The 21,705-nt window shown below is 44.5% G+C and overlaps 1 protein-coding gene and 1 long non-coding RNA gene across 2 annotated transcripts in view; one reads left to right on the plus strand and one right to left on the minus strand.

The window, feature by feature from the left end:
- Positions 1–3,166: 3,166 nt before the first annotated feature.
- Positions 3,167–21,705, plus strand: part of PRDM6 (PR/SET domain 6) — a 73,644-nt gene continuing 55,105 nt past the window's right edge. Inside the window, exons 1-3 of the mRNA XM_064640986.1 lie at positions 3,167–3,595; positions 4,199–4,732; positions 14,013–14,320. Of these exons, the coding sequence (XP_064497056.1) occupies positions 4,207–4,732; positions 14,013–14,320 (834 nt within the window). The 5' untranslated portion in view covers positions 3,167–3,595; positions 4,199–4,206. The remainder of the gene's footprint in view (positions 3,596–4,198; positions 4,733–14,012; positions 14,321–21,705) is intronic.
- Positions 13,461–20,648, minus strand: LOC135406644 (uncharacterized). Its single transcript, XR_010426393.1, has 3 exons — positions 20,533–20,648; positions 18,358–18,486; positions 13,461–15,350 (listed from the first exon to the last, which is right to left on the minus strand). It is a non-coding gene; the product is annotated as an uncharacterized LOC135406644 (long non-coding RNA).

Consider the following 21,705-nt stretch of genomic DNA (forward strand, 5'->3'; position numbering starts at 1 on the left):
TTTTAATTGTGTGTCAAACGAAATCAGATAGGGTGTCCCCGATTCAATCCCTTTCTAAAGGGGGTTTAGCTCCCTTTTCTACCCCCAGCGTAAAAGAAAACCTTCAAGTTTCCAAAGAGACGGGCATTTTTCTTGTGTTATTTACAAAACAAAAGTCATGCAACAAAAAAAAAATCCAAAAAAACCCCAAACCCCAAAACCCAACCAAACACCCTAAAAGGGAAAAAGAAACAATCGCAGGGAAAATGATGAATTTGGGTAGTTAATTTATCGATCTTGGCTCCTCTTCTCGCTTGTTTTATTTTAGAGGTCATTAATCAATGAAGAAAAACACCACCGTGTTCCCCTTTTGCATTTAATACACTTACCCTCCTTATTTATTTCTTTTGAACAAATTCCTAGCAAATATTCACCAATCGATTCGTAGGCGATGGATTTTTATAAAGGTTTGATCGCTTTCTAAATGGTCAATGTGATTTGTTTCAGCACTCGTCCTCTAAATAATGAAAAAGCCTGAGAGAAGGGGAAGAAGGAGGCAGTAGTTGAAACCTCCTTTCTTTTTTCTCCACATCTCTACATCCTAGAGGAAGAAATAAAATAATTTTAAAAAAGAATAATAAAAAAAAAACCAAAGGAGGAACGGTAACAAATAGACCGTAGACAAACTCGGCGGAGACAGAAGGGACGCGCACAAACCGCTCTGCCTTGGGAAGCGAGACCAGAGGTCAGGGTTTGCTAAAGACACCCCGGGGAGACGCAGGTTCAGGGCTGGGAGCCCTGCTGGTGGATCTGCCTGTTCTGCTCTTCCCGAGGGGGTGAAGGAGCCGGGAGCGGCGGTGTGTGGGAGAGGCTGGGAGAGAAGCCGTCCTCTGCCCCGGTGAGGCACGCCACTCCCCTCCCGCTGGCCCAGTGCGGGGAGCCCTGCTCTCCCCGCCCGCCGCTCGGCACCGGCGCTGACCCGCTGCCCACCGACCTTCCCCCCGGCCGCGCTCCTGCTTTCCCACCCTGGGTCGAGTGGACCCGGCGCAGCGGGGGTGCTCGTCGTTAAGGAAAAAGGCCAAAGGACAAGGCTTGGCTTCTGGGGTCCGCCCACCCCTCCTGAGCGAGTGACCGATCGGACTCGCGGCAGAGCCGGGGCGCGGACCGGGATCCCTCTCTGCCGCCCGCTGCCCGCACGGCCCTGAGCACCGGCGAAGACAGTGAGCCCTGTACTTCTTTTTTCCTTTCCTCCGGTTCGGCAGGGTCCCAAGGTGTCAAGGGAGTCTATAAATTTTATTCTGCCACCTTGATCGCTCAAGGCGCTACTTTTCTGTCTGTAAAAAAAAAAAAAGGCAAAAAAAAAAAAAAAGTTCACAGCAACAGATTAAAGTCCTCCTAATATGAACCCGCATGGAATACTTCTGCTAACAACTCGAAGCAAGTGCAGATATTGACAATGTACTTAAGCCCATTAGTTAGGAGCTTTTCCCCACTTCATCACGTTTTCCTAGCACCAAACGAATTTTTAGAGATTGCTGCCACTAAAAGCAATTCAGTATTTTTAAAAGGCGTCCAATAAGGAATATAACCATAATGCAGATGTGCACGTTTAAAAAAAAAATAAAATGGAAAGAGTCGGATGGGGCGGAATAAAATTTGAGCTGGCTATGGACGAGACACTGTATTAGTGCAGTGAAAACAGAGGAAACTGAGAGCACCCACTGTCAGTGTACTCAGCACCGCGCTGCACACACTCCAGCCACTGTGCGAACAGACTCCCAGCCCGTACCTCTGTCCCTCAGCTGAGCAGTAGCACTGCAAAACTTCAGAAAGTGTGTTAATAGAGAGGGATGAAAATTATTACATGATGCACGATAGAATTGATCAAAGACATGAAAAAGGTTTTCATAGGCAACTTCATAACCCATAAAAATGTTGGTTGGGGGGTGTTCCTATTCGTGTTTGCCTTTAACTTAGGTGTTATCAATCTATACAGCAGATGACGGATGACCTTGTCAAAATGACGCCAGTCAAAACATTTTTTGCCCCAGCCCTGTTCAAATTTGTGTTAAAATGTCCTGCCTTAGACAGACAGACAAAGTCTAAACAGCAGCAGTTTTCCCAGGCTCTGCGAGAATGAAGGGTGGGAAAGAAATAAACTAGAAGCAGGGTGGGGGGGATGGCGAAAACAGTTTACATGCGCAGACATTATGTTTAGAGGGAGCTCAGCATTTCATGTCAGCGTGACACCTGTCTATGGAGGCTTTTCTGACTAGAGAGATGTTTTGGTGAGATAAACACTTTGTGTAAGGATTTTGTCCTAAATACAAGGCATACTAAGTACACGTGATATACCTAATAGATTATAGTTCTCATCTGGTTTTTCATACGGTGTAGGAAGAAACTGAAAAAACCTCCAAACCTGTTAAATACTCACTGATGCGTGAACTCAACAACTGAGCAGTAGAGCGGAAAACTTCTCAGTAAATTTCTAAGCAAAGTGGAGAGAAAAAGTCGCTAGAGATGAGAAGTTTCTTGCCACAGGTTGCATTTCACTCTGGCATACTTCTTGCTCTGTGCTGTAACCGAGTACAAAGAGCAGGAGAGAGGCGTACTAATGGTGCTGGGGGGTGCGAGGTCTGAGGAGGGAGAAACTCTGGGGCGGTGGGTTCCCTCAGCTGTGTTGGGACCTCCTGGCACTGGTCTCAGGTAGAAGAGGGGAAAGGGAGGCAGGTCATCCCAGCAGACACGTTAAGTAAAGTGGCTGGGACAGTATCAGGTCAGGGTGAGTAGGTCTTTAAAATCCGTCCTAGCCCCCGAGGGGCAAAAGGCAAGCGAGGCAAGATCGCAGCTAACGGGAGGCTGGCCGCCTGCGAGGCGCTTCGGCCGCCGGGGCCGGAAACTCCCGTAGCCCGGCGCTGGGGACAGTGCAGAGGCGGGGATCTCGCTCTGGACGGCGCCGAGCTATTGCTCCCCTCCCGTCATGGTAAAAGCCCAGCTCTTCTCGGGGCGCTGTGGTCCCGGAGCTAAGAGGAGGGAGAGAGAGAGAGAGAGAGAGAGAGAGAGAGAGAGAGAGAGAGAGAGAGAGAGAGAGAGAGAGAGAGAGAGGGAGAGAGAGAGAGAGAGACGAAGGGTGGGAGGGAGGCTGGAGAGAAGGAGAGAGGGAGGGAAAGGTAGAAAGGGGAGGGGGAGGGAGGGAAGGAGGAGGGAAGGGAAGAAAGGGACACCTTTAAAAGTTGAGCAAGGAACAAAGTGGGGGAAGTTGCCAAAAAAAGGGCTCTGTATCCAGGCTCGCTGGTAACCTCCCGATCCCTCCCCTCCCTCTCGTACACGCCACACACACTTGTATTTTGCGCTGTCGTAAAACCCACGTGTCTCGCCCGGAGCCTGCCAGAGCCGAGCCGAGCGCCCGGCCGCGACTGCGATGCGCAGCCACGGCAGAGGGAGCCCGGCGGCTCGCAGCTAGCCGGCCCGCCGGTACCCGGCGCCTGGAAGAGGATCACCCCGCTCCCTCGTGGACAAAGACCAGAGAAGCCTCTGCTCTCCGTCCTCCTCCTGCTCAGGCTCCCGGGGCTGCCGAAACGTCCGCCCGCGCAGCAGCGCTCATCCCGCTCAGGTAAGGCAGAGCCGGACCGGGTACAGCGGGGCACCTTTGCTCGGGACAGGACTCTGCCGGGCCTCGTCCTTCGCCTCCAAACGCCAGCGTGGAAAGCAGGAACAGCCGGAGAGAAGAGACCCGCGCGCGTATGCGTGTAGCTGAACTTTTCTCCTCCTTCTCCTCCTCCCTGTTGTCAGCGGAGAGTCGTTTGCTCCCGCGAGGAGAGGGAAGGGAATGAAAGGGGAGGACAGTGCGTGCGCCTGGGACGGGGTGAGCTGAGCTCCTTGCGGGGCGGCCGGGGGCTTTCCGGCCACGGGTTGGCGTGACGGGATGCCCGGGACTGCCCGCGTCCTACCCGCGCTCCGGGGGACAGTCTTGTCGCCCCGGCCACCACGGTTCTCGCGTGTCCTCCCTGAGGCTCTTCGGGACGAGATTTTCTCCTGAGGAGCCTGGCACGGGCAGGGGAAGTGGCGCGCGTACGGTCCCGCCGCCGGTCCCGCACAGCCGCGGCAGAGCCCACGCGTGGCCCGGCGTGTCCGGGGGGGACGCGGGGTCGGGGCAGCCCTGCCGGGGCGGGGCGGGGGTTTCACGTCTTCTATCCCCTTCCTTCCCGCCTTACAGGCAGAGCGATGCTGAAGCCCGGCGACCCCGGCGGATCCGCGTTCCTGAAGGTGGATCCCGCCTATCTACAGCACTGGCAGCAGCTCTTCCCTCAGAGCAGCCAGCTAAAAAGCAGCGGGGCCCTCGCCCAGCTTCAGCCGCCCGAGAGAGCCGAGCCCCCGGCTGATAGCCTCCGCCAGCGCCCGACCTCCCTCTCTTCCGTGTCCTCCTCCTCCTCCTCGTCCACTCCGTCTTCCTCCTCCACCTCCTCGTGCGTCGCCGCAGCGGCCGCTTCCCTGGCCGGCCTGACCTCTCTGCCTGTGACCCAGCTCCCAGTCTTCGGCCCGCTACAGAGCTCGGATCTCCCAGCCGCAGGAGCGCCCACTCCCCTGCAGGGCAAGGACTTGTGCGGGGCCGGCAGCGGCGGCAGCAAATGCGGCGACCGTGCGGTCGCTCGCTACCGCTGCACGGCCGAGGAGCTGGACTACTACCTGTACGGTCAGCAGCGCATGGAGATCATCCCCTTGAATCAGCACACCAGTGACCCCAACAACCGTACGTATCGTGCCCCTTCTCGCAGTTCTCGACCCTTCATCCTCCGCCTCTCCCCTCACTGGGCCGTCCTGGGGACGCTCCAGGCTGGGGGACCGCAGTTGGTGCCTGCACCGCTCTCCCTCTACGAGGAGCATGCTTCGCCCTGCCCTTCTATCCCTTGAGCTGTCTTTGAGTTGTTCCAAGTGGTTTCAGGAGATGGGCGGCAGCCCCTCGGTAGCAGTTTTTCTTGCCTGAGATCCAGATCCTTCCCTGGAAGGCACGCTTCACCGGGAAGGCTGTGGTGGGGGTAGATTTCTTTCGGAGGCCTGCTTAAGAAAATGGATTCAGAAATGCTTCAGACCAACTTACCAGAAAGGTGGTCATTTCTTACCTTGCACATCTCACTCTGTTCCTACCTGGAAATCCCAGGCTTCGCTGCATACCCAGAAATCAATTACTCCTCCGATCTGGGCAGGGAAAAGTTGCAGTTTTCATGCCATGGTCTAGGACAAAGTTTTCCTCCCTCTTATCTAAGAGTATCGTTTTCCTTTCAGACCTCGTTAACACGTCGCTGGTTTTAGTTTTCACCTTTATAGAAATGCATGACATGGTCATTTAATAAGAAAAACTGATTTCTAGACGAAAAAGTCTACATGAGTGTCAGAATTCATTTAGGACTTAGTGGATAGAAAGCGTTTAATACTGCTGCTGTTGCCAATTATACAGTCGTTTTTTGTTTGGTGTTTTTTTTGGGGGGGAAGGGGGAGGGGAAGGGGTTGCCGCTGTTATTAAACGTCTGTATCGATGAGAGGTCTGTAATTTTAGACTCTGGTTCTGTCTCTCCTTTGTTCCTATATCTGTCAATCCTATGCAACCAAGGAAGTGAAAAGAACTATATGAAAAGAACTATATGAACTCCTAATAGCCCAACAGTTCTATTACTAACTTCCAGAGCACACGGATCTTCCCTTGTTATATCAGTGCACCATGGCTTCGGTGCGTGTACCTTTTTTTTTTGCATTGCTTCAAACACTCTCCTTTATACTAAGTTTTCTTAAAACTCTTTATTTTTTTGTTGTCCTTCTCAACCCCCACTCCCTAAATGTCTATTTAAGGAAGGCTGTTGAACAGACAAACGATACCCCAAGCCAGCGATCCATAAACACACGCCCAAGAGAAACGCGGATTCGTTTAATTATATTTCAGATGTAGAGCTTGTATTGAAAGTTTCCATGAAACTGTGTTGTGTGTTAATTAAATTGCCTGGATGTTAGCATAGTCTTGGGAGTTGGGCATACTTTGAAGAGAAAAGTTGAGTCGGAGTTTGCTGGAGATTTTTCCCGCTTTCTTAACATTGCAAATCTTTCTGTATTGGATGTCGGCTTTGTTTTAAGCGACTTCCTCATGCTTAGTTTTACCCTCTAGTGAAACATGTTCATATATATTTCTATTCTCGGGTGTAGAAAATGTGATTTCATAAATTACATACAGTAAATGTAATCCGAAATGCACTTCTAATCGCCAACCGAACCGTTCAGACAATACATGTTTTACTTCTCGGAGCAGCTCCGTAAATCTAAAAGATAAAAGTTTTAAAAATAGAAAGGAAGATTAAAAAAAGGATTGGGGGGAGCATTTTTAAGGATTGAGTGGAATAATAGCACCCCGCAGAGTCGCAGGCGAAGCTTGAATATTTTTTTCCCAACCGCGATACTAAAGGGGAATTTCGGAAAGCAAACGGCTTGATTTGTCACGTTCGGCGACGTGTGTGTGTCGCGTTCGGCTGGGACGGGGCAGCCCTCGCCGTCGGAAGCACGGGCAGGGTGCAGCCAGCGCCGTGTCGAGCTCTCTCTTTTTTTTTTTTTTTTTTTTTTTTCCTGCAGCTAGGTCTAAAAAATTCTTATCATTGAACTTGTTTACAGGGCGACTGTCGCTCCAGCGGTCATTAGTTACCTCTGAGGGAAACTTTAACGCGAATGTTTCAACCTTCTGGGGCCAGGTGCATTTGCTTTGGGCAACTCATGCCGCAAAAAAACCCCAATAACAACAACAACAACAACAACAAAAAAAACCAAAAAAAAAGAAAAAGAAAAAGAAAAAGTAAACTGCAAATGAAGAAGGATTGCGGGAACTGCATCCCGTACCGTGCCGCGGCACTCCACGCACTCGGACTATCAGGGGAACAAGCTGCAGGGCACAGGCCTGGCTGCCCCTGCGCGGCTTCCCGAGTCCATGGGCAGGCAGGGTTTCCAGCCGCCTTGACTCCCACCCTCAGTCTCCTCTCTGCACCAGAGGTGTCTGTTCGAGGGAAAGGAGGTGGCGGGCTGTGAGTGACGTGAGGAGCCGTCGACTTTAGTTTTTGTACTTGTTTGCTGCACTTTCATCTTCGGACAGCCCCACCGAGCCCCCGAGACGGGCTGGCTCCCACCCGCCCGCCGGGACCCGCCGGGACCGACACCCTTCCCAGAGCGGGGTCGCCGGCCGCCGGCTCCGCCGGGCCCAGCCCGCGCGCTGCGGGTGTCGGCAGCTCCCAGGCTTCTTCCCGGCTTCTAATCTTAGATGTATCTCCCTCGCCATCCGAGCGAGCGCCTCGTTTCCCCTACTTTCCCAAGCATTCCCCTTTCCCCCCCACGAGCATCTCCTTCTTCTCCGGGGCACCCCGCATCTCCCCGGTCTCCCGGGTGGACCCACCCGTTCGGGAGAAGCGTCGGCGAGCTCCCTGTGTGCCGCCAGGCGCTCTCCGTGCGGCCGGCCCAGCCCGGCGGGGCAGCGGGAGGCGGCCGGGCCCGTCGAGGAAGCCGGAGCGGTGGCGGCGGCCCTCCCGGCCCCCGCCACCCCGCCTGGCCCCGCTCCACAGCGCCCGGCCCGGCCCGGCCCCGGGCGACTGCCGCGGGAAGATGAATGGGCGGTGGTTTCCCCATAGACACACGCCTTGATCGTCAAATATCAATGCATATGGCACGGTCTTGGGCGAGGGAGAGGGCTGAGGGCCGTCACGGAGCTGCAGGTTAAGCATCTGTGTGTAATTGTTTTAAATTGAAAGGAGGTTAGCTGGGGGAAAATAATAATAATAATAATAAAGGCAATTAAGAGACAAACCCCTAATTAGGGCCCTGCAGTCTTTACTCCCAGGGAAGTAAAGGGGATTATGTTAAAGCCCTGATAATGTAGCAGGCGGCTGGGGACGGTTTGCTTCCCAGCCTTGAATCTGGAAGGATGAGGGTATTTCTGGGCCCTGGGGGAGGGGCGCTCGGAAGGCTAGGAGGAGAGCTCCTAGGGTGAGTCTGGGGGCTGCGGGGCCGGCTTGCTCCCGTGGAGGCTTGCCCCTAGCTGCTTTTTCAGAGAGAGGCTTTTTCAATGAGAAGTCTGAGACTCCTCTACCTTCACCAGAAAGAACCAACCTGCCACTATAATAAATACGCTGTGTAAAACTGAAGTGTCACGCGACCAAGCACTTTGCACGCCTCTTCCCATTCAATTTACAGGGAGACACTGTATATATAACATGCTGTGAAGTGGATCGGTGTGGAAAATATCTGAATTTTTTTTTCCTCTAGGCTGCTGGTAACCTGTATGATTTAGCTATTTTACATCATTAGTTACCCAGAACCCTTAAATATAGCAGATAGCCATACATTAGATTGAGGTTAGAGAAGGTGGTGACTGTTTATTTAGGGTGATAAAATGGTCCATCAGCAGTAATCTCCATCGATATGTGCCACCAGGAGATGAAGGATGAGGGGACAAGCCACAATTAATTGCCCTATAGTTTTGTAGGAGAGAGTGGAGCCGGTGCGGACTGAACTTCGATCTCCTCTCCCAGAGCCTATTCATCATCTCTACATTGTATATGGGGGTCTCTCAGGGGCAGAGGGTGGCAAGGTTTATCTACACACAATATTCTCCTACCCTTCTCATACCTGACACAGAAATTCAATTCATTCATACCTGTAGCAGAAGGCAGGAAAAATTAAAGCCCACCTCCCTCAACACGCCCCCCACCCGCCTCTTAAAAATAACCCGAAAGCCGCTCCACAAGCAGGACGGCCGCCCTGACCCACCCCAGGGCGCCCAGGCGGCCCTCGTACATCATCTTCCCCCGAGGAGCTGGCGCGGGGTGTGTCTGACCCCCGAGCGGGGTCTCGGACCCCGCGGCGGATCTTGCGCCGATGCGGAAGCGGAGCGAGGGCTCCGCTTTGTCTCCCCCGCGGCGGCGACGCTCGGAGCCCGACCGGGGGAAGTGGCGAGAGGAACGAGGGCAGCGAGGGGGAAAAACCCGGGAAGGGAGCGGGTCGGGCGCCCGGGGACCCCGTGCCGGCCGTGGGTCTCCACCCATCGGCGGTGACTCGGCACCCTCGGGACGCCATCCGGCCCCTGGGGCAGCAGGCTGAGCTTGGTCCCTCTTCCTGAAACGAGTATTCGGAATAAATAAGCATATAAATACAGGGCACCGGAGGAGAAAATGCATCTGTGTTTTGTTCTCCCGAAAGACTCCCTCGAGTCAGGCTGTCTGCGAGAAACTGCTACTAATTTTGTTAAAGGAGGTTGATACCAGCTTGTTGATGAGGCAACTGAGGTACAAGGGAGGCCGTGATTCCCTGGAAAACTCCAACCCTCAGGAAAGCAAAGGGTACTGTTTCATCCAGCCCACCCTCCCACTTAGCTGGGTACACGGACCCAGACAGGGATGCAGGGCCAGCTGTGGTGATTTATACTTGCAAGTGAGTAATACCATGTGAAATGATGGCCACTTACACTGGATACCTGAATGCTTGCGGTGAATTATGAAGCAGAAGGGCAGAGGCCACTCTTCTTTAATACCGGCAAACTGCAGGTATCCAGTATAACTGCACCTTTGAAGCATATTATTGCTGAGACAAAAATGTATTTCTTTCATTTATTGTTACAGCTGGTTTGCTGGTTACAACCCTACCTTTCACTGACAAAAGCTTTCTCCTTTCAGATTTCCTTTAAAGCATGTAGTAGTAGTGATTTTTAGATTGGATTAAACCAATCTAAGAGAAGAGTGTTTAGAATTTTGGTTTGGGTCAATGATACGTCCTTTTGCTTGGTTTTAGTACTTTTAAGTGTACTCACATGGAGTTATAGTGCTGGCATTACACCGTGTTCATTTTTATGGAGGCACATAAACAGTAACATATTTCAATTCTCCCAAAAGAGCCATATCAAACAACTCCACTAGGAAATCCTTTAATTTTTTTCCTTGCTTCCTTCTTTCCTTAATCCTGCTCTCTACAGAGTATGAAGGTATAAAGTGAGGGACTGATCTCCTTCCAAAATGTTGGGCCATATCTGGCCCTGCAGTGGAGCGCTCCCACTGACCTTACCTTCTACATTTCCAGATTTTATCAGAAGACACTCTGCTCTGGCTGCAGTCCTACTTTCTTTTTCCATTTTCAGCAAATCCCTGAATTTTCTCACATTTCTCGCTTCTTGGCTGGATTTAGGGCTTGACTGATGCTATTACAGAGAGTGGAAATGTTAATTTCAGCTGTTCTTGGAGAAGGCCTGTACTCACACAGCTGCTCTTCAAGGCTGAAGGTTCTTCGAGGAGGAAGGGCACAGTACATCTCTCCTTGTTGCCCTGTGTGGAAGTTCTCTGGAAGGTTCACACTTGTACAAGTGTGCCTGTTTTATGTGAACTTCCCACATCTGCATGGGTTGCCATCTAGTTTGGAGACTCCTGTAATGTCAGTGGACCACGACTATCCCCCTCTCAATTCCCCTCCTCCCTTCTTTTCCATGTAGTATTGAGTTGGTGCATTGCATTCCATTGTTCTCTGCAGGATGCATGAATATGATGATGATGCTGTTGATTCTACCTGTGGGGCAGGGCAGTGTGCAAGTCTTGGAGTTCTTGCTTTTTCCTCCTATCTGATATTAAGGACATCCTTACCTTGTCCTCTGAGTCAAAAGAATCCACTGCCTACAGTGCTGGTCTTTAAATGGATGCTTCTACATATTGTGCAAGAGTTAGTGACAGAAGAGGAAAAGATGCACAGTAGCCTTTTTACTCAAGACGTGGTAAAATGGGGGTCCACTCCTTATAACATTTATGAGAATTTTTAAAAATTTTATTTGTATAATTGCATAACCACTAAAGATAAACGTATAAAACATGGAACTAAGAAGAAATTCAGTACTGCTTAGTATTAAAGACAGATTATCCTCCCCTCATCAACAAGCCATTAGCCAAAGCAGTTTCAAAAGATGTTCCATTTTCCAAATTTTCAGCTTTGGCAGGACAAAGGGAAAGGAACACAGCAGGGGATCAGATACTGTGGCTGCCAAGCATTAAGACATTACCAGTGTTTTTGGACAGTGGAAAATAAATATCACCATGTGTGACTTTCTGTAATAAATGACAGTGACACAGGGTTTGTTTATACTCCTTGACAATTTCTTAGTTTCCTTTTCTTGGAAATGTAGAAATAAAATGTTTAACCCACACTCATGCCCACATATTGTCAGGACAAAATGAAGAAATTCTTGTTCTGGGCAGATACATGTGTGTGCATTAAAAGTTATATATACGTTATGGCAGGATGCAGGAAATTGTCACTGAAATTATCTGAAGATGCCTTAGAATGTTTAATGTAAATTTCTCCGGAGACACAGTGTCTCTGAGAAAGCCATTAGTAATCAAGTACCTATGAGGAGAGTTACACATCTAGAAGATGGTCAAAGAGTGCAAACAGGTCAAAATCAGGGGCCTGTCCTGGGTGCTAATTGATGTCATGGTTAGACATCATCTCTTTAGGTCCTCAGTTTTCCTATCAGATGTTTTCTTCCTAACTTGCATGGTTAGATGCCAGATTCATAGAATCATAGAACCATTTAGGTTGGAAAAGATCTGTAAAGTCATCAAATCCAACTGTAGATTATAGTGTTCAGCCATAATCTGCTTAAAGTGTATCACATGCCAAACTATTTGGGATTTCGGGTTTGGTTTTTGTTTTTCTTTCTACTCTTTTCCTATTTAAGATCCTTTCCTATGTGACCTCCAATGCCAAACTCCAGTGCTGCCCCTAGCATCTTTGGATATGCCAAAAACACAGGGGTTTTTGATGGCTGGTTTTGAAGAGGAAAGGGAAGAAAAGATGCTGTGGTGATACCTCACTTTCCAAACCAGCTGTGGAAATAATAACAACCAAAAAAAAAAAAAAATCCCGGCATGTACTTGCTGCCTTTTATTCATCATGCCTGGAACAGGCTGTTGGAATATCTGCTGCATAATAATCTTCTCTCAGGACCAGCCAGAAACGTTTTCCCTGGGGTCCTGCAAATCTCATCCTCCAACCACCTCTAATTGACGTGTCTGAGTGAGCAAAACCCTTCTACAGTTGCGGCTTAACCCAACAGAAGAGTCGTTTTGCGGCAGGGAGTATGTCTTTAAGGCAAGGCAAAATTTCACCCTCCAGCCAGAAGTGGAGTTTTTGCCAACATAAGGGCGGTCCCCACTAGGGGGCTTTATTCTGCCGTGCTGGCCAGCTCCTCTTCTTCCTGCCTCCTGCCCTGACCTGTTAGGGAGAGATGGCATGGGGAGAGTTTCATAAGGAGACCTTTTTCTGCAGGGGCACCCGTCAGAGTAGTGCACAACTCAGGCCTTGCTGGCTGGCTTTCTGCTAAGATCTGTAATCGATGATGCTGGTGGAGAACTTGGACAGACAAGCACCGGGTAGAGACACATGCATTTCCTGCAAGACTAGAAGGTGTAACGATTTTGAGGGAAATTAGCTTCCACATGTAAGTGACAAATATTTTCATGTTGCTGAATGCATCATTTTTGTATGATAGAATTTAAAAGAGGATGACAGGAAAGAGTGCTTAGGTAGCATGTCTGAAATTGGAGAATGCACACAGAACCCATACTTTGAAAATGCATCTTTTATTATCCTTTACTGGGTTTGACTGAACTGAGAGGAAGATTTTTCCTTTGGAGGATCTGTAGGAAAGAGGTCTACTTAATACACAGTACATCCACCTCAGAAACAAGAACATCTGAGTCAGGCCCCCTGAGAATTGAAACTGTGGTTACAGGCAATCTAGCAAGTCTAAATCTGTGACATAGATGAAGAAACTCCAGCTTTTGTAGTGAATACTGTGTGCTGTTTTTATAAGAAGGGGTGTAAGTTCTAAAGATGTAGGACTTGCTATATGAGTACTATGACATAGTTATTGGATTTTCTTTGTGTTTCTGGAATAAATTTATATGAAAACCTTTATTGTGCTACACAAGTGAAACGTGCAGAAGATGGTAACTTATTTCAATTGATTTATTGTTGTGTTAACTCAACGTATCCCCAGATTTCTTGAACATGAAACATTTTCCTGGAAGATGTACATCCATGGCATGTGCAATAGCGTGCAGTGGAAACATTTAACCAAAGTCTTCTTTTCTCAGGAAAGAAAAATGATTGTAGGATCTTCCCAAAACAGAATCACATTGTGCTTTATTAAAACAGTTAGGAAAATAAACATTTTTACAAACTGATCCTTTGTCATAGGAGTTGTTCACAAACCCAGATATGCTGTTTTTGGTGGGTTTTTTGCTGTTGTTTATTTCCCTCCCCTCCCCACAGCCTCAGCTAAATGTAAAAGGCAAAGAACATGCATTTCTATTCAATAAAAAAATATTCATGTGTGTGCTAGAAATCAGTAATATTTGCTACATAATTTCAGTTTTAAGATTAGATTTGGGTTTAAGAAAGTTAACGTCCATGCATGATTCAATTTGTCATTCATGAGGTTCTGGTTTATTTATTTTATTTTCTAAACAAGCAGGCATGTACACACATGTTAATGTAAAAAGCAGAGTGAATGTTCATTTAAAATAAGGATTAAATGAAATCCTGTTCCAATTAAACCCTTGGGCTGAGCTGTGGTGAGGCAAATGAGAGGGACTGGTAAGGCACTCCGTGCTTTAAAATGCCTTGCTGAAACACACTGGGGTGGTTTAAATGGGCTATTTATATTAGTCAAAAAATGAATCTTAAAAAACTATGTTAAAATAAATGAGTCTTGGCAGATCTGTGAACACGCCAGACTTGCAAATTGTCTGCAGGGTTTCTGCTCAGCCTTTGGAATTTCTTATTTAGAGCTTTGGTGAAATTAGGAAAACCATCCAAAACAATGCACAAAGGGGCACGATGTGTGAGTGCTGGGCTGCCATGAAATGACAGGAAAAGTACAGGGATCTGCATGTTCTCGCCCATGGCACTGGTGATGGTGGTGGCCAGCAGCACCACACTGATGGTGTTTTTCCCTCTTTGCCCCTCAGGATGTGACATGTGTGCTGACAACCGCAACGGTGAGTGCCCTATGCACGGGCCCCTCCACTCCCTGCGCCGGCTGGTGGGCACCAGCAGTGCAGCCGCAGCAGCCCCTCCACCTGAGATCCCAGAGTGGCTCCGGGACCTGCCCCGAGAAGTGTGTCTGTGCACCAGCACTGTGCCTGGCCTGGCCTATGGCATTTGTGCGGCACAGAGGATTCAGCAGGGCACCTGGATTGGGCCCTTCCAGGGAATCCTGCTCTTGCCAGAGAAGGTTCAAGCAGGTGCCATCAGGAACACTCAGCATCTCTGGGAAGTAAGTTATCATCTTTCCTTCCTTGTCAAATTTAATCATTTTGAAGTAGACCTGGAGTGCGATTGTGTGTAGTAGTAGCACTGTCCACTAGCCATGGAAAAAAGCAAACAAACCCACAATTTAAGTAAGCTGAGCAAGCAGATTTGAAAATGTAAACAATGCAAGCAAAAGCCTTGCTGTACTAAAGGTAGCCAGAAAAACAGTGGATATCACAGATATCACAGTGGTTTACAGAAGAGCAGATTGCTGCAGATGCTGTGATGAGGAGTGGAGAGACATGGCCAGAGAAGTTTGAAGCTTACAAAACCCAGTGCTTTCTACATTTTGACCTGAATAACAAGAGCTGATGGAGCTCTCAGATCACAGCACCAGCTGTATCATCTTAGAGTAGCACTTGTGGATTGAGATGGCATACTGCACCATGGCTGTGACCCACAGGCAGTCTGAGAAAGCTGCTGAAACAAAGGCAGGGGTCTATTCTACAGCCTTGCTTTTCGCACAATGAAGGTATTAGCGCTTGTTCACAGTGTAGTTCAACTCTGGTGCTGTACTGACTGTGCATTCCACTAATGATGCTTCCAGTGCTTTCATGTGAAAGCCACTTTCACATCCCCTCCAATTTTTATTTTTTTCTTTAATATTTGTCACTATCTTAAAGAGGGTAACAGTGATACCTGCTAGGGAAAATACATGATTCTGGTGTGTCAGAAACAGCTTACTTTCTTCCTAGTATCTTCCATTCATTTTTCATTTATGCTGAAAAGTGTAATTTTTTAGTTCTGCTTAGTCATCTGTAGCTGCAGCTTCTGCTCTCCTCGAGACTAACTGCTACAGTGGAATGCTACATAGGAACATGTCCATAAGTCTGCAGGTGGTATTTGCTCATCAAGACCGAATCCGAATCTTCAGAATATAAGGAGTCCATGAAGATGCAAAGAGTGTTTTTGCTGTTTTCAGGGAGCATAGAGTAAAACTGAATGGATTTTTGAAAGATATTTGGTGGTGCGGAGTAGGAGTCCCTGTGCTTTTCCTATATGCAAACATAAAGAACATGTCGAGGTCTTTGTCTCAAAGTGTTTACCCAAAAGACCATTGTGGCAAGGAGATTTTCACATTAAAGAGTAAAAGATTAACCTCAGAACACACTCAAAAGGTGCTCAAGAAAGCTGGGTGACTTGCAATCATTGGAAGTTTTGTTGTTGCCTCCAGTGGAGATGGAATTTCTCTTGTATAGTATATATCGATGATTAGGTCTTAAATCTGTTCCTACTAAAGCCCAGTGATTATAATGAGAGAATTTTGGGATACGTTATTAATCAAATATTTTTTATGGGACACTCGATTTTGGAGGCTTTATTTTAATTATTGAGAGGGGTATTGTCATTTAGACTATTCTAATTAACAGAACATATAACAGTAGAATGAGCTTGCCAGATCCACAGACTACATAAAATATTGCAATTTAAATAAAATAAATGGACTCAGAGAATTTTACATTGTCCATAAATATTTACATTATCTTTTTTTTTTTATTATTATGAGTCAGTTTTATACAAGATAAATTGCAAATCTCGACAATATCTTTTTTTTAAAGGTAAGAATTTTTAGTCAGATTTCAGGGTAACTTAAGAACTGTTTTAAAAGAATGAAAGAAAAACTAAAAGCAAAGAACAAAAAGAAGTTAAGCAAAAATAAGAAACAGTACTATTGTGGGTGTCAGATTCAGGCCATCAGCAGGTCTCAGCTGAGTTTTTTTGTGGGATTCCTTTTCTGTTCTTAACGCACAACACAGATTTCCTGTTGGCCAGCAAAAAGAGTGTGTCTTTTAAGTGAATTATCTTAAAAATAATAATAAAATTTAATTTATTATTAATGTATTGTTGGGTGGCTCATGGTCTTGAATTATTTCTGTCTTGAATTAATGACAAAAGCTGTTAGCAAAAAAGCACATACTCAAAGCTTTAGCTAAAAGTTTTGGCTGTTTCTCATTTGTTTTGACTTTCAATTTGGTGTGTTTTATATATCACAGAACAAATGTTTAATAAAGAAAAATTTAGTGAAAGAAAGTAATCAGAAAGTGTGTGTGATTTTACAAAACCTGACCTATGAAAATAAATAAAAGCAAATGAAAGTATGTATGTGAATAGACTGTATTCTTTTAGTCTATATGGTATGGGAGTGTGGATTAAATCACTGAAAATGAAAAAGGAATGACTCATCACTGTCCCTTTATAATTTTGTGGCTTTAGTCAATTCTCTTCCACTAATATTTTCAAGATATCTGCAAATACAAGTCTGTCTACAGATTAGTTATTCAGCATTAGGTCTTGATGGACCTTATAGAGAGAACTTCTCTTTCTTAGTATTGCAATAACTTTTTAACATTTTTCTCTCAGCACTTTAAAGTCAAGTTGATAGATATTTATTTTAGTTTACAGTTCTTTGTTTTCAGTGTACACCAGACAAATAGAAATGCTATTCCAAAGACTTTCAAGAGTAGTTACTGTTTTGGTGGCTTTTTTAAAAACTCTTTGTTGTGGGAAACATCAGAGGCACCGCATTTAATGTATAGCTCAATCTTATGGAAATATGCTTCAGTCTGTCTGCACAAGTGTTCCCACCATGCATTCGATGTTAGCTTTGTATGTAATCCATACAGCACAATCTACAACAATTCAGAGTAAATTACATACCATTCCATTACCTTGCAACAGGCCTTGACACCTATGGGTGTTCATGAGAAATTATAGAGTTCTCTCCCAATCATCTAAGATATTTTTTTATAACTTACAGAAAGATAAGCCTTTTGGAAAGCCAAAAATATTAGTCACTTTCAGTTGTAGTGCTTTTTTTTCCCCTTTGGCCCACTTCTAGTCAATCCAGAGTTTGCTTGTGTTTTATAAAAATACAATAAACCCTGACTTGTTTAAAACAAAAACAGGACTGGGTGTATTAAGTAAACACTCTCTTTGGTAATACAGGCATTTTTTCCAGCAGTGCTTGATAATATTTCTGATCCCCCCCATTTTTTTTTTTCTGAAGTAGTGAGAATAATTCTTTTGTTATTGCAAAGCAAACAAAGACTTTCTCAGCAATTAGGTCTTACTGATGAGAATGAGATAATTTTTCCCTAATGTGTTTTCTAATAAAGGAGTGAAAAGGCACACTTGATTCCAACATATATGAAAACATTATCTCAATTATTAATGTGTCCTTACTCCCTGGAGATAAATTAATCTAGTTGCACATGGTTTCCCCTTTCTGTTTAACATCAAAATTTAATAAGAGCAGACTTAAGGAAAGTATAAGATATCCACTTAAATTCTATTAGAAGAAAATAAAGAAGTTTAAAGGGAAGTACATGTTGGTAGTTGCAGTTTTTCAGGCTCCAAACTTTAAACTGTGAATTCTGGAAACAACCAATTCTGGAAACAGCCAATTTTCCCATGCAAATGCAGTTTAGACGAAAAAACTTTTATTGACAGACATATCAAAGGATACAGTCTTACAGTTTCCTTTTCTTCATGTGCCCGATAAAGAGTTTGCTGTCTTATTTACTTACTTATTTATTTATTTGGTCCGAGGTCAAATAGTTATTTTTTTCTTAGAATAGTCCAAGAATGTCAAATATATAATTTCACTTTATTTTAGGTTGACTTAATTCAAGGTTAGCATTTCTGGGAGAAATGCTTTTTCATATGCCACTTTTCTTACAGGTATGAGCAAAATATACATACATCAGCGAGTTCATTAGTGAATACAAAGTGGTACACCTGTGTAAATGATTTTTCCCTTAATAATTTCTCCCCTCCCCTCCCAAATTAACTGATCCTACTAGAAAGGGTACATGTCATCTTAATAAAGTACTATTTGGGTACTTATTGGTCTTTTTGTGTCTCAGCTGAAGTAAAAGAAAACATTGTCTTTAACTTCATCTGGACCAAGAATAGGCAATTTGCTGGGATGCATGTTGGCCAGAGCCCATGCAGCAATACTATACATTTCTAAACATATTAATATGCACAGAGAATCCTTACCTTTCAAATGAAGCACTCACTCCAGCTGTGGTGAAAGATTTGTATTCAGATTCTCAAGCCTGTAGTTTTGGACTAAATTCGCTGTTACAGCAAAGCACTGGGGGATAGAATTATGTGCATGCCGTCGTTCTGTTAAAGTGAAAATTATGTTTCTCAGCAATCCATCATCTAGTATTCTAGACTGCTTGTCAGCCTTGCTTCAACGTTGTCATGTTCATGAAATTCAAATAATTTTGTCTTGAAAAAAACCCTTAGTAATGCTACTATTATATCTTAAATTATGCAGAGTAACAGCTGGTGCTATTCTGTTACTTTCTTGTTTTGCCATTTCTGTGGATTTTGCATTGTTTATCAACCTTGCACTTATTTTCCATTGAAAAAGCACAATAAATTTTAGTTTTACATGGATTTTAAGTTCTCATACTGCCTACTGGAAATATCCAGAATGTTGTATTCAGTAGCTTGCTAAACTGTAAATTCAGTATGAAGTGCCACAGCTTCCTTAATGCGTGTATCCTGGGAGAAAATTGTGCTAAGCCATTACAAAGCAGCTTGCTATCATTAGTACTTCTGGATGACTTAGTATCACATTTTTCCAGATAACTTCTGTATGTTACAGATTCCTTTCTTAGGGTCAATGCAAAGTTGGTTTGATCACAAAGGTATATGGGAAGGTACTTTATATTGCGTAATTTTTGTTCTTAGAAAAGCTAAACTAAACTTTGATGTTTCTTTTAGAAGCCTTGTGATTTTTTTAAGACTTTCTCACACATTATCTTCATGTATCTCCATGTTTTTGATATCTTCATTTGATCTACAGAATGATCTACAACAAATCTTCATATATCTACAGTAGATGTACAGATCTAATGTATGCCTGGCAGATAAATAAGTCTAAGCACACATGAAACAAATCTAATTTAATATGGGGGCAGATTTTCTATTTCACAAAGTGAAGTCTGGACTAAAGTTTGGTGTTTGGAGTTGGATACAGCCCCAGAATTTTAGCAGTCTTACTGAAAATTATAGTTCTGTGGACTGCATGGAACATGCACGCGTCTGGACACACACTATCCCCAGAAAAAAAATATTTTTTAAATTGCCAGATCATGCAGGGACTGTCTGTTTTTCCATGGCACATAATCTCACCTTGGAGATTTCATTATGTAATATGCAAAAATACCGAAGCAGAACACAAATAAATATAAAAGCTCAATTCTGTCCTTGTTTGACCACTACCTTTCTGCATAGCTGAAAAGTGATCAAATCACCAATATTATGGAAATATTTGACCTTTTTTTTTTATTAGTTAATAAAAGCAATTTCCATTGTTGGATGAAATCTAGTTTGTAAGGCCCCAAATTAAAATTAATTAATGACACCATTAACAGTTAATTATTTTTACTGACTTTTGATTCAAAATTGGTGCATAAAAGCAGTACTTTAATGTCCTACATGCATGTCCCAACAGCGTTATGTACCTCATGCCAATAATGTATTTTTTACAGATTTGACAAGGTGAAACCGCACTATGCGCTTTTCCAGGTGGTGGTGATGCTCAATATTTTGCAGAACTGTCTCAATCACTGCTCTGTGGGCTTTTGTCCCCCAGATTCCACGGCATCAAATGTGCAAGAACTTTAAAGTGCAGACCTTTGAGCAATTGCTTAATGTAAAAGCTGGAAAATTCAGCCCAGGGTATACTTTCCCTTCACACATTCGGCACGTTTTCCAGATAAGTTACAGAATTCCATTATCCAAATTGTTACACATGTGTGACAGAGGTTGACCTTTAGTCATGTCAATCCTTTTTGTGTAGGCCTCGGGCTCCAGCCTAATGGCTCAAAGCCTGATTTACTCACTGTAATAAGGGCAGGAGGTCGAGCAATTGTCAGCTTGCCTGCTCATACTCGTTGCAGAGCCTGGTTGAAGGCTGTTAACACAAAGCTTTTCAAAGTGAATTTACAACCACCACCACTGACATAGGCCAATCAGTACACCATAAATGTCAGGTTAGTGAGATTGAGCAGTAAGTAAAGCACTGGCAGCCCACTATTGGCTGAAATCAATTGCTCAAGGTTTAACTGAGAATAGCAATCCATGTACAACTAAGTCTGCAGGACCGCCTTGAGGGTGGAAAATGACTTGGAGGGTGGTTTAGGTAGAAATACTTACCAGCCACAGACGTGGCATCATGTCCTGCTTTTTTGTTTCCATATAAACTGATGGCATCCATGGTCAAAAAGTTGTTGGACCTGCCTCTTGGTTATAGAAATAAGATCTTTTTTTTTTTTTTTAACCTATGGGGAAAATAAAAAAAAAAAAAGGAAAAATGGAAAAAAAGAACAAAAAAGGTAAAACAGTGTGCTGTCTTAAATGGACAAAGAAAGCTAGGAAATTTTTTAGGGTATTATTTCAGTAATACTCTACTATTTTTAGTCCTCAGTTCCCAGAGGGCTTTTTCATAAGGAAACTGTGTTGTTTTTGCTGTTGGCATGTAACTGGAAACTATCACAGATTTCACTAATGAGTGATTATGTACCTGATGGTCTGAATATCCATGAGATGTAGTTACCCACAAGACTGAATGTTTTTATCATTTTGTGTAGTGACAGCTTGGACAACAATTCATTTGGCTTTGAAAGCATCAGCATTAAAATGTAGAAATCCATTAAAATGCTGTATGCCAGGATTTATAAATTAGGCAATTTCCTTGATTATTGCAATCATTTACAAAATTGATTGTCCCAGTGTGGTACAGGCAGATTTCAGCAATGGTCATTGACAACAAGCACATCCTCTAATATCTATACTCATTGTTCCCTGAAAGAAAAGCCACTCTACTGTAAGGTTATTCTCCATCTCAAGGTCAATTATGCATTGAAAAATCTACTAATGTAGAAGATCACACATCTTTAAAAGAGAACCACATCAGCCATTTATAGACTGTAATGATAGCCCAAAGACTTATTTTTAATTCTCTTTGTAATTTCATTGATGGCCAAGGCATTCACTGGAATCTGTAGTGCATAAACTTTTTGTGATCTGCTATTGAAAGGTAAATAATTTTGGCAAATTGCAGCTGTAAATATTTATTTGATTGAAGATTTAAAATCAATAATATGTTTTATTTGTTGCATCTTAAAGTTCTAATTAACCAATAGATATAGTGTCCAGTAACTTGGTTTGGGTCAATTATTTCTGCAAGACACAATCAAAACAATATGTCACAATGCAAATATGCTCTAGAAGTTTTCCTATATTAAAACAAATACAATAAAGCCACAAAGTGCTAGCCACCAACCACAAAACCACAGTGTTTTCTACTTGCGTGGAAAAAAGCAATTT

Source organism: Pseudopipra pipra, chromosome Z (genome assembly GCF_036250125.1).
Source record: "Pseudopipra pipra isolate bDixPip1 chromosome Z, bDixPip1.hap1, whole genome shotgun sequence".
Lineage (NCBI taxonomy): Eukaryota > Metazoa > Chordata > Aves > Passeriformes > Pipridae > Pseudopipra > Pseudopipra pipra.